General features: G+C 37.2%; 1 protein-coding gene across 5 annotated transcripts in view; it reads right to left on the bottom strand.

The window, feature by feature from the left end:
• Positions 1-13,513, bottom strand: part of TBL1X (transducin beta like 1 X-linked) — a 192,867-nt gene that overhangs the window by 9,466 nt on the left and 169,888 nt on the right. For all 5 annotated transcript variants that reach the window (XM_039550269.1, XM_039550258.1, XM_039550266.1 and 2 more), the window contains 6 exons: positions 10,885-11,026; positions 7,969-8,032; positions 7,772-7,869; positions 6,183-6,243; positions 1,709-1,830; positions 149-223 (listed from right to left, as the gene is read on the bottom strand). In XM_039550269.1, the coding sequence (XP_039406203.1) occupies positions 149-223; positions 1,709-1,830; positions 6,183-6,243; positions 7,772-7,869; positions 7,969-8,032; positions 10,885-11,026 (562 nt within the window). The remainder of the gene's footprint in view (positions 1-148; positions 224-1,708; positions 1,831-6,182; positions 6,244-7,771; positions 7,870-7,968; positions 8,033-10,884; positions 11,027-13,513) is intronic.

The raw sequence follows: 13,513 nt of genomic DNA, 5'->3' as shown, positions 1-13,513 counted from the left end.
ATTTGGTTTAGGAAATATGGGACAAAATGGAAACTACTGCTCATGCAGAGTTTGAAGAGATACAGTACTATCATTCTGGAAAAGACTGAAAAAGAGACATAATTTTTTGTCCTTACTTTTTGAACAGCAGGAATGGAAATTATTTTACCTTTAATGTCATGTCATCGGAGCAAGATGCTAGTAGCATGCCAGATGGGTCCCATTTGATTGCATTCACTTCGTTCTGAAATCAAGAGTGATTTTATTAAGCAAATATTCCAGTTACTGCATTGTACTGGGCCCTCAACAGAGGGCACTCAAGGTTTGTGCATGGAACAAGTTCATCCACAAATTACAGTGCTGGGTGCTTTTAGAGGTGAACAAAAGCAGTGCTGCCACCCCAACACGCTTTTTAAGTGGCATTTTGGAGTGGAACCATCCTGTGCTTGTGAAAATCCACACAAACAATCTTCTGATGTGTGTTCTGGCACAAAGTTTCTCCTATCCTCTCTTCATATCCTAGGATTTAAATAAACCCTTAAACCAGACAGATTGCTGATACAGCATTAGCTTCTTTTTAAAATGGAGGCATTTCTTTAATTAATGTTCTGTAGACTCAGAGAGATGAATTTTCAACAGAAAATACTGATCCTGGTGGGATGTAAAGTTTTGTGGACTTGGTAATTCTTCATATCATAGCTCTACAACAATGCTGGTCTCTCTAAAGAGAGGTTTATGTGTAAATGAATTCCATGATGGAAAATTAAACAGTTTAGGATGCTCTCTCTATCAGTCTTTCTAGCACTTTGTACTTAACTAAGCCTAGTGTATCCCCTTGATAATGAGTAAGTTTGCCATGCTTTTCCAGGGTTATAGATAAGGAGAAAAAAAGCACTTCATAAAAAGGGAAAGACTGTTGTCTTAAAAATATAAATTGGCTCAGGGTCTCAGTGAAAACAATCCTAAAAATATTTAAATTTTGCTTTATATATTTCACGTGTTATAGTAATAATTAAAAGCAAGTATAGATATATTTGAAGTGAAAATTTGGATCATGTACAAAATGGTGCGTTTCATATAATCATAAAAAGCACCAGTCTGTTGCTAGGAACGTACAACCTGTCATGAAATATCAGTTTAACCACAGACTAAGATAAAAGTCTCCAAATGCACAGTGTTTCTTCAACGGGGAGATAGCAAGTTCTGGGAGCTAACATCTAAATTATGGGTCAGTATATGATAGCAGATTTTCTCACAAATGAAACATAAAAAAAGTAACCTTTGACAGTCATTAAATACCACCAAGAAAAGAGCAGGGAAATACATCTTAAATATATCTTATTAGATTCTAAATCTATGTCTAAATTGATTCTAAAACTGAACAATGGCTGGAAGCAAACTGTTCTCTCCTTATTCACAACTCTCATTTAGTAAAGGAAATTAAGCCAGCAAAAAACAGAATCTTATTTATGAATGTGCCTTTAGTCTGCAGCTCATGCTACATAGAAACACACTCACTGTTTAAGTCAGAGGTTTTGCCTCCCACAGTGATTTACAACATTTATCCCTTCTCACAGGCAGTGAATCGCTCCCAAGGAATATGTTTTTAGGGAAACAACAGGGTGTAACACCTTTGCTGCTAGAACATACCCTGCAAACACATCATCTGCCATCATTACAACACATTGCTGTGACTTTATCACTAACATTTTGGACTTGTTAAACTTACTGTGTGTCCTTGAAAGGTTTTAACAGGACGATCACAGCCAAGTCTGCATACGTGAATGCACATGTCAGTACTGCAGGAGGCAAAAGTAGTGTTGTTCTGCCAGTCTACATCCAGAGCAGGAGCTGTGAATACAAAAAACAGAAGGAACATCAGGGATCGTGACAAAGAAACAGTTATCCCAAATAATCTTCCTCCTATCACCTATCTGGATGAAACAAACTACAGGCTAGTTCTTGGTCTGTCACCTGTTGCCAGTTATAGGGACTGTCTGAAGGGCACAAATTATTTTTTCTATTCCAATGGATAATCTGGATGCTTTGCATGGCATCTACTTATGAGAATCTTTTGGGTTAAGTTACATAAGCAGGGTGAAACACTACCTCCACCCTCTCTGCTCCCAGCTACACCTGTAAGCCAGTTCAGTGAAGAAACTGAAAGAAAACTAACCCAGAAAAAATGTGGATAATTTCATCTGGGTTAGACAAGGATATTCCTGTGAATGCCAGACACAACACATGGCAAGGTGGAGGAGCAGGTGGCTGTGTCCCTTGGCACCAGAGCTTTATGCAACCACTGATACAAACCTATCATTCTGTGCAGGCACGTAGATTGATAATATTAAAATGCAGTTTAATTTGCTTGGGGACTGATTTTAGGCAGGTACATTGATCATCCTCATCTGAAATGAGTGGAAGAGTTTCTGTAGAGGGTTTGGCATTAACTAGCACTGAACTAACAAAACTCTGTGTGCAGAGAACACATGAGCATGTAAATAGTGCCTGTGTGCAACACACACACACTTTGCAAAAAGAATGGCAAAAAATCCCCAAACCACTTTTCCAGCACATGACTGCAGAGTACAAGAAGGAGCAGGAGGGAGCTCCTGACAAACAGCTTGCTTGTGTTTCTATGACTGCTGCTTGGGCTTTTTCCCTCAGGATAGAGTTTAGCTGCCCCCCAGAGGATGACATAAGACTTGCTAAAATATAGAAATCTTCATTCTCAGCACACTCTTGTTAAAAGCAAGTGTGCCAGAATGAGACCAGCATATAGGAAACAAAGTTGAGTCGCTTCCTGGCAAAGATACAATGCAAATTTATCATTAAAATGAAACCAAGAAATTCCTTACTCAAACATGTTTAGAAAGATACTTTGGTAATACAGAGGTGAAAAAATACCTGTTCTGACAAGCCTGTTACATTTAGATATGTTTTTCCTATTATAATTTTTATGAACTGCAAAACAAAATAGATCCATATCACCTTCTGAATCATCAGGTAGCTCTCTAAATGAGAATGGAGGGCTAACATTGTTTCACAGACTAGAGTTTTTTTCAGTATTAATGAGAAAGATCAATAATTCTGTACGACAGGTAAGGAATTACTGCCTTGCAGAAATATAAAGGAAATTTGTGTGAGGAAGGCAGACTACTTTTGAATTTTCCAATGAACGTGAATGAGGATCAGGAAACAATAAAAGATCTTTCTTTAACTGCCTGTTTGTCTTTCTTTTTATGATGCAAGCTTTGTATTACTATTTCAAAGCAAACAAAAGTCTATCATCATTAATAGCAATATGCCTTCAGGGCTAGTATCTAGTATGATATATATGAGTCAAAAACTCATTTTCAGAGAGCTATTGGCACCTAAAGCTATGGATTTACACTGCAGCATAATTTGAATCATAAAGTGCTGATAATTAACACTGATTCATTTACTGGTGGACTCAACCATATGTTTACTGGATAAGTAACTGCATAAAGTGGTCCGAAAAATTCAACCAAACATGGTTCTTGATGTAAATAATAAAATTGCCAAAGTATTTCCAAAACCACAGGACACTAGCCAATTGCATAAAACCAATTAGAATATCATAATATATCATAATAAAAGCAGCAACAAAACCTTAAAAAATGCAGCTAAAATAAAAACCAACGATAAAAGTGTTACAATAATTATCTGTTAATTTAAGCTTTTTCAGAACAAATTTAGGTGTGATTCAGAGCACTTGGATCACAGAATCATAGAATGGTTTAGGTTGGAAGGGACCCTAAGGAACACCTAGTTCCAGCCCCCCTGCTGTGGACAGGGACACCTTTTACGAGACCAGATCACTCAGAGCTCCATCCAACCTGAGCTTCTCCGGGCAGTCTCTTCCAGTGCCTCACCACCCTCACAGTAAAGAATTTATTAATGATATCGAATCTAAACCTTTTGTCTTTCAGTTTTAATCAATTCATCCCTTGTCCTGTCACTACACAACTAGATGGCTAAAATTGGGGTTAGACAAATACCTCTTTTGGTATCAATTAAACAATTTATTCCTGCATGTGCAGACATCAGTCCGCATCTATCAGCAGATGTCAAAATTGGATTATTTAGCTCCTTTTTAAAGAAACAAGTTTTGTGAATATGTATTTTGATCAAATGCCCTATGATGATTCATAGTTTTGCAAAAAATAATGAAATCCTAGAAGCTACTTATCTGCAAACTTACATATTTTGACCAAAAAACCTTAAAAATTACATGGGAACACCAATGACATGGAGGCCTTCAACACCCAAACAAAGGAGTCTTCCTTATGTATTTTAAGATGACAGTTTAGTCCACATGGTGTAAACTAAACCAGTTGTTGTAAAGCAGAGAGTAAAAAAACCTTATGTTATTCCCAGGCCAACTACCTCCAGACTTCAAAGAAGTATGTGTTAAAGGAAGTGTACCCTGACTGGACAAGACTTTTAATTGTTAAAACGCCACCTTTAATCCTTGTGTAGACAAGGTTTTCAGATTCCACACATGGAAATGAATTTGTTCTCAGTTTGTTCTGGTGACCCAAAGGTGAGGTCTTTGTGGCTTTAGACTTGCAAGGACAAAGTGAGTAGAGAGTCTGGCTGATTTTAAGAAGGTTTTGTAGGATATATGCTTTCTCCTGTCAGCAATTTCCTTAATAATAGTATTTCCTTTAACTGCTTTACTTTGCTATGAAAACATATTTGAAATAGAGAAAAAAAATTAAAAAGATGAGCTTCTCCATATCTAAGCTTCAGTTGTGTCTCACAGTCCAAAGACAGTGTGTGCAGTAAGAATTTTTAAAATAATCTTTTAATGTACATGGACATTTTGCATTGGTAGATACAGCTGAGTTTTCAACTTGCTAAGGGGAACGGAGTGACTTGTTGTTGATGCACATCACTGCTAAGACAGCTTACATGTCAGTGAATATGATTCTGAAGGAGCAACCAAGTTCTGAATCCACAACTAGATTACTAGTTAGGGATCCAAGGATTAAGAGTCTCATTAACTGAATCACTCTATGTGTAAAGTTTGCTGTTACGGAACAGTTACGGTAGATAAATAAATGCCACAGTGAGAAAATCTGTCAGCAGACACCAACTCCTTTAAACTGACAGCTGCATTAATAAATGAGGAGATGAGTGATAAAAATGCAGAGTATGGATTTGCTGTGTCCATGGACATACTTTTTGTCTGCTGTTGAATAACCATTTAGATTGCTATTGCATGTTATTAATATCTGTGTAAATGTGAGAATAAGAACAACTAGAAATTGAATTTAAAAGCATGTGCAAAATAATGTTTTAAAATTAGTATCAAAAGACGTGTTTTTAAACATCATTCAGCACCTTGTGAAAATCTGCTGTATTTAACAATGGATTAGTTACAGTGAACTACGAAGATGAACACCTCTAGCACCAAAGTCCAGAATGTTCTCATGGTTTTAAACTCAGTTTGACTATACCCCTTAAAATTCTTCACTATGGCAACTCAGCCACTACGGATCATGAATTCAGGCATCATCTTACAAGTCTGGTCTCAGGTGAATTTCAGATTATGTCAGTGACTGTCTGTTACTCAAGATTATTTAGTATCTGTGACATCTCCTGTCTTCTTGAAACAGATCTACAAGTAACCATCCAAGCAGGGTTTTGGTGCAGCAAGGTTTTGAAACTCAAGGCTGGCAAATGATTTCCAATAATCAGAGAAAGCAAATATTGAAGAATTTCAAGTTAAAAGTAAAAGCTAAGAAATTCTGAGGACCTTCATGAGTGCAGTGGTGAATGCAAGGTGCATGAGAGATCTGCCTGCTTCTGCTTCAAATCAGCTTCATTGAAACAGGAGCAGAGAATGGAAAAGATCCCAGACACCTCCACTGAAAGTTCTCTTCATGAATCACCACCTGGTACTATTCAAGCACATGGATAACAACAGGACCGTTCAGTTAGGTACACATGGCTGGTGTACAAATCCTCTCCTAAAAACAGTTTGACTTTCAAAGCTGATTCTCACAGAACTGCGTCTTTCTGATGTGAGAATAAACCCACCAGCCATGATACTCAGGATAGTCAAAGCACAAAAAAACTTGATTGAAACTTTTCTCTGGCAGATATGGATAAAGTACATTGACAGAATTAAAAACTACATTTCATTTTCCTAACAAGAGTTATGCAAAAAGTACCTGAATGGAAAGGAAATTGCTGTTTAGCTTCTCCTGTGTGAGCATCCCAAATGATTGTTGTCTGCATCCAAAGAAAGGGTGGAAAAAAAGATTAGTGACTGTTCAGCTCAGAGAAAAAAACCCAAAGAGCACCCTCACTAAGTAGCAATTCCAAATGATGAACTGATAAAATTATTGACTACAGAGAGCCTTGTGTTCTCAAAAGCGGGAAAACCAGGAATCACTTCCAGATATTACGGAATAATAATCTAGGTGTAGATAAAGAAGTATCATGCCCACAGAAGAAGCAATATAACTATGAAGGATGGGCATATCCTCTCTGAATAGCACTAGAAGACAACACCACACATTTTTAATACGCATATTGAAAAAGCTGTTTCAGTTCCCATCTTTAAAGAACACTTTTTCCCCCTTCAAAAGATGCAAGTTGAATTCTACTTCAAAATGATCCTGAACCCCATTTCTAACAATTAAACCAACAAGTGAAATGTTTTTCTATCAGCAGAGTACACAATACTTCTTGCCACTGAGGTGGTACGGACTCAAGTGTAATTGGCTTACTACAGGTTTAATCCATACTCACAGCACATGTGAGCACGTCCCCTGTAGAGCTCAATACCACCTTCTGAGTGAATTGTCAATTTATTGGCAATATATACTTCCAGAAAATAAATTAAGGATGCATCATCTTGCTGATAATGGATCACCTAAAGAAACGCTGCTTTTATTGAGAATGTAAGTTTCCCAGCGTAATGGAACTACCATTGGGAGAGCAGTGTAGCTGAATTTAAGCCAGTATTAAAGCGAATAAGTTTCCATTTTCACAAGGATATGAAAATATAGGGATTCACTGAGCCTACAAACGTACAAACCTCAGCTAGACTCCCCCTGCCAGCCGCTGGAGAGAAGCCCTGTCAGTGCATCTCACTGGAACACAGGCCATGCAGCCTATCCTTTGGAAGCGCCATTTTTCTCTCTGAATTTTTATAAAGGAGGCCAAGGATGACATATGCATCTAATTTTCAGACACTGAAAGTTAGGCAAGATGAATGCTGTGTACTTTCCAGTTTCAGTTTTAATGGATTTGTGCTCATCATCATCAGTCATCTGTTCATTTTAATCTCTAATGTGCACTCAGCTGTAACTATTTTGCAAAACTGTTTTGCTTGATTTTCAGTCCAGAACTATAATTTTTTTGCATATTTCCAGAGGAAGCCATATATATTTTATTCAAATAAAAGTTTCAACACTTAGATGAGCTAAAAGGTGTGGTATCTTTAAGATCACTTTCTTCCTGTAAATAGTTAGCTGATAAAACTACAAATATAAGTACTGGAAGCAGTTCCTTCCTTAACAGAGACACACCTAAGATGCAATTTTACACAATTTTTTTTAAAGTTAAGTATTTTCCATGAGAACAGTATACATTTATACAGCCTCAAAAATGTAATCAACATGCACTAAAATATATTAAAGAAATGTAAACTCTACAAGATGCCTGAAGAAGAAAATAATCTTAAGGAATTTAGCAGCACAAGCTCACTCATCAGCACACTTTTATGTTAGAATAATGTATTTTTAAAACTCACTTTATCAACACCAGCACTTAAAATATAATTCCCCTTTTTGTTCCATTTCAGGGCAAATATTGGACCTTTATGTTGACCTAAGGTGCTTGCAAGGTTACCTGGAATAAAGAACAGGGTATTATTACAATTTCTTTACAAAATAGTCAAATTCAGTTCACTGCTGTTTGGTGCTTAATAACAATAAATGTTTGACTTACCATCTTCTGTCCATATTCTTGCAAAACCATCATATGAGCCTGTAGCCAATAGTGTTCCATCACTCTGTTGGAACATATATAAATGGCAAAGGTTGATAGGAGATAAAATATGTTTCAACCAATCTTTTTCTTTCTTTTTTAAGATTTGCTAATTGTGATTTATGGGAATTCTGAGTCCACTCACTGAGACAGATTATGCTATGATTTAAACTAAAGGTTTAAATCTAACTAACTAAAGGTTATTACTAATAACTAAAGGTTATTACTGCAGACAGCCCAGAGAAGATAAAACCCTCTAACATAAAGTGAAATATTGGGCTATACCATCAGATATGAGCCATTTAATCAAAGAGATTAGAAAAAGAAAACAAGCTATAACAAGTTCTATGGGCTTCTTCCAGATAACAAACAGATACTACTTTTTAGACATAGAGGACCTATAAAACATCAACAGATGACCTAAACCCAGACTAAAACCCAGTTCAGTGAAATTCAGGCACCTCTACTTGAAAGAAGGCTCTAAGCCACCTACACTCAGGGTTAACACCTTGAATGTTATCTGCCACCAAGGAATTGCTTTCTACTTGTCTGAACACAGACTCCCACATGTGCTCACAGGCACAGTACCATGATGGACAGCCTGAGAAAATTTGGATTCATGGGACCCACTTAGGAGGAAAAAAAGCCCACTAATCTAATCAGCAAATTACATGTATTCTGGAAGGAACCTTTCACAGAAGGATATGTCCTGTGCAGCCAGTGATGCTGGTGTGATTGGGCCAGAATGAGAATAATTAAAACAGAACTTGACTATGCAGTCTGGTGTGATGGACACTGTTGAAGCAGGGTATTTAGTCTTTCAACATTTCAGAACCTGAAGTAAGAGTGAGATTCATCCCTTTTATCTCCAGACATGCAGAAGTTGGGACTTAGTTTAAGAGTGCTATCTGGTCTCCCTACATAACTAACAGCATCATACAACTACAACTCTGAAGTGTAATTCATTATCTCATTTGCTTTAGATTATGCCCAACCCAACACAAAGGGATGTGTCTCTGTTTCTGATGACTTAAGGTGAGTCTCGAGGACTAGCTTAGGATGGTTAAAGCTACAGGAGATGAATCCTACCCCTAGTATCAAAGGGCATGATCTGAATATGACCTCTAGAAATAACCTTTCTTATTGTAAGTCACATAAACCAGAGAAGAAGTAATTTAATACCACCAGTGTGAAAATTTCACAGGGAAATAAAATTAATATTGTGGTTCTAAATAAACAATAAAGGCAGACGGCATTTCTAGCTTGATGAATAGAAAATTAGGAAAAGGCATGAAATAATCCTTTAAAACATATGCCTACTCCAACCCTCCAAAAACATTGACTTGGAGCAGTTATAGATTTAACTCAAATAAATAATAATGGAGGGGGGAGAATATCATAACCTAAGTCAAGCTCACTGTGATATACACTTATCTGGACCAGTCATGAGAAGAAGGTGATAAAGGGCAAAAAGAGAGAAAGAAAAGCTCAGGAACTTAGATGTACAGTTTATCCAAATTTGTTGGTGGCAATTCACATTCTTTGGGAAACTCTAAGTAAGCTGGAAGCCCTTGAAGTATTTGAATTAGGGACATTTCCTTACCTTAAGTACTAGCACAATGCAAGTGAAGTACCAATGAAGTCTGGAAGGTAAGGAACTATTACAGGAAATACTACAGGATGCCCTATATTTTGGATAACTTGTCTCCTAACTGTTCTGCTCTCATTTAATGTCTTCCTCTTTCAATTACTTTTCTTGCTCCTTGATTAATTTTTTTTCCCAACTGTTTTTCTTCACTCTGATATCCACAGGAAACAAGTAATGAACATAAGCTTGAGTTTTATTTGCTTCCTTAACCTACCTCTACTTTCTGTATTATTCACCAATTTCTTCCATTGTGCAACTATAAAATACATAGGGGAAAGCTGACTTGTGCAGTGGCCTTATCTTTTACTTTGTGAAGCAGCTAGCTCACCTGAAGGACATAACTGCAGTACTCTGGCCAGCAACTGAGACTGTACATAACTGCTGAAAATCCCTTCTAGCACTTAATTAATCTGTTTTCCTATGAAAACAAGACTAATGTGATCACTCTGTCTGTACTAATATCAGCAAAACAGACAGAATGAAAATTATCTCAAAGTAATTAAGGTTCCTGCAGGGTCTTGTAAGTTCTTCTGGCAAAAATGCGACATGAAGCAGCCTTAGAGCTGCCCAAAGACACTGCCCAGACACTGGGAATTCTCAACAATACCTGTCCTCTCTGGTCACTTCAGTCTTCTCTGTGAAGGAGCATATTATCTAAGCTAGGAGGTTTTGCAGGATGAAAGTAAAAAAGGGATCAGGCGAGACAGTTTCATCCAGAAGGTGGATAGGTAACAACAGAATAACTACATATGCTCCTACCAAGATAAAGAAAATAATGTGAACACGTTTTGCTGTGCACAGCATAATTCAAATGAGAGAGGATCTTGAGAGTTCAACCTCAGAAAAAGCTTCACAGGTGCTTTTATCTCCTTACGTGCCAAAATAAAGTAACTATGAGATGCAAATACATTATTAATGAGGCTTCATTATTACATAGACTGCTTGTTTAATCTTTGTTCTTAAAGCTGGCAAAGTTTATTTTTAGCCATGCTCCTAAAACAGAGATATAAATATATCATTGTTAAGCTTGAAGATGGCACCAGTCCTGGAAAATTACAGCATGTAGGGGAAAGTTCAGCCTATTATGAGTATTTGAAACAAGAGGTCAGTAGGTTAGGACAGAGCTTCTGGTCACCTCAGATATGAAAGATATGGAGCAGCAGCTGTAATTGCCTTGGAATTAAATATAAACAGTTAAAAACCATACACAGTCTTAGAAGTTAGCTTACATTCCAGTCCAATGAAGTCACATCCTTATTGCTGGGGACATCATGCCCTCCTTCTCTTATGCAGTGCCTCAAAACTAGTTGAGTGGAACCGCTGTTGCTGTTTTCATTGAGATTCCATATCCTGGCCGTTGAGTCTCCAGATCTATAAAAGCAATTATGCAAGTAAGTTGAAATCTCCTCATGATGACCCAGCAAACAGTGTAAAAGCCTGCATTTCTGTTTTCATTGAGACAACATTACAGCCTTGCAGGAGACCGGAGGAACAAGAGCCGCTGGCCTGTAGTGTAAAGGGAGCATCTGACTGCATGGGGCCGCTGGGAACGTTCTGGCTCTGTGTAAAACGCAGGTGTGTGACTTCGGTGCTGAAATTAGCAAAAGCTCACCTGGGGGAGGGCCCTATTCTACTGAAATGTTCCAAATTTCTCAAGTAAAAGTTGTTTTGAACCTCCTGAGAATTTTGTTGTTTCTCCTGTGCACTGCCCAGAGTACATCCAACCACATTTCCCTAAATCCACTGAACAGACCAGGGCATTAAAAACCTTTAAAAAGTAATTTTTTCTTTCCAACTCTTTCTGTGCTCTCTGTATTTTTTAAAAAATGCTAACACATATGTAAATTATACCTGTCACAATAAATTGGTTTCTTCAGAGTAGTTTTACTTAAAATACATACACTCGCCGTCTACATTTTGCACTACATACCTAAAACTGGCATTACCATAACTGAGATAGTCTGGGGCAACTTACAGTAACTGTCTGTAGCTTGCCTGCTTACATCATGCCGTCTGAAAAAGTGGCAAAATAAGTACTGACATAATGGAGCAAGACAGAGGCAGCATCAGGATTTTGATGTATTTTATAGACTTATTATTTTCTAGAGAGCTGTTTCTAATGCAGGCTGAAACCCTGATTTGCTTAGAAAAAAGTTTTGAGGAGGAAGAGTTTATCATTACCTACCTGTAAATAATGTATTTATTTTGACTTTGCATAAATCTTTATTCTACTGAAAAACATCTCTGAGGTTCAGAAATCAATTTGCCATGGAGTGGAAGATATTACACTTTAAAAGTTTACTGGAATTTTTTTCTCACTTCCTCTCCTCCATTTTTTAAAACAACAACACCAACCAAAACAAAGCACCCTGGATTGCTTGTTTTGTCCAGAAAGCAATTTTCATTTACATGCAGTAAGTAGAAACTTGGGTCAGAGTTAGCCTCTCTCTTACACTTGCAAGAATTCATACAGTCCAGATGAAATTTCATTGTTGATATACCTGATGTGTTAGCTTTTCCTTTTTTTTAAGTAATAACCAAAACTTTCTTTCCTATACACTATCAAGGAGAAAAAGTCTTTCTTCAAAGCCTAAAATCCTGAGATCTATTTTTGCTTTGATAAGCCATGTTTTACTGAAAAAGAAATCCATCACAAGAGAGTATTAACTTTTCTTCTGGCACTAGTGAAACAATTTAATTATTTATACTAAGAATACCAGGCAAATTTTCAACACTTGACATGTCTTCAAGTGCAAATATTGACCAAGCAATTATCGAACTCCATTGATCTCTGTGTATTATTTTACCAATAATTTAGCCTAATTTTACACAAATAATTCAACTGTAAAAGCAAATATCTCTCTGCCTGTATAAGTAGCTCTGAGCTCTTCTGGGTCATGGCATTCCTGAGGAATGTGCCCCATTTCCTGTGAACCTTTTGTGCCAAGCTGAGATGTGATGGCTGGCCAAGGTTTTGAACCCAGCTACTCCTGTACAGCCATTCTTTAACTTTTGAGACATATCTTTCACATTAGTAATTAAGAAATAATTCAGATCAGGGTAATTTTTGCCACTACACAGCTGTGACTGTAATATACATCCTTACTTCTTCAGAGGTCTGGAAAACTGACAATTTTGCATATGTTGGCTAGAAAATTAATGAAGTTAATGATGAGGCTCAGAAGTTAAGGAACATTTTTAACTGTGATAATTAACAATAATGGAAACATAAGTCTTTAAAGAACTGCTTCATTGGGTCAGATGCTAAGTAGGAAATTCCTTCAGAGCTGTCTTCTCTGCTATGTAAGACTCCAGGACAGTCCTGCCCTCATTGCAATAATCCAGTTTGTTATTGGACCCTGTGAATAATGTACTCAGTCACTTGGCTATCAAATACAATATCCTACTTGCTAGTTCTAAAAGGGTTATGTTTTGTTTTTCAACAGTTTTATTTAGTCAGTTTTCTGGCAAGGCCTGGGCAATCTTATTTTCCAGTATTTTAATTTTGTTTTTCCCTTTTCTTCTTCCTAAGGCTACATAAGCTATTATGTGTCCGTGCAGAGAGGCTTTATAAGCCTACCAGTGTGCAGCAAGGGTATTTGTGTGTCTTCCCTTTTGCTGCTGGGGAAAAAAAAAAAGAGTATTCTCTGCTCTGGAAAGTATTCTGATTTCTGTTGAATGATTCCGTGAACCCTGCCTTATTAGAGGACCACAGTTCAAGCACAATTCAGAAAGATATTTAATCTCCTTAGCCCACAGAAGCATTTCTATCTACATGATAAAGCAGCTCATTCCAACATGCAAGTCATGAATACTTGAGTAATAGGAATACTCCTCTGCACTGTGGTAGAGTACTGC

Source organism: Corvus cornix, chromosome 1, assembly GCF_000738735.6.
Source record: "Corvus cornix cornix isolate S_Up_H32 chromosome 1, ASM73873v5, whole genome shotgun sequence".
Taxonomy (NCBI): domain Eukaryota; kingdom Metazoa; phylum Chordata; class Aves; order Passeriformes; family Corvidae; genus Corvus; species Corvus cornix.
This window is presented reverse-complemented; position numbering and strand designations above follow the sequence as displayed.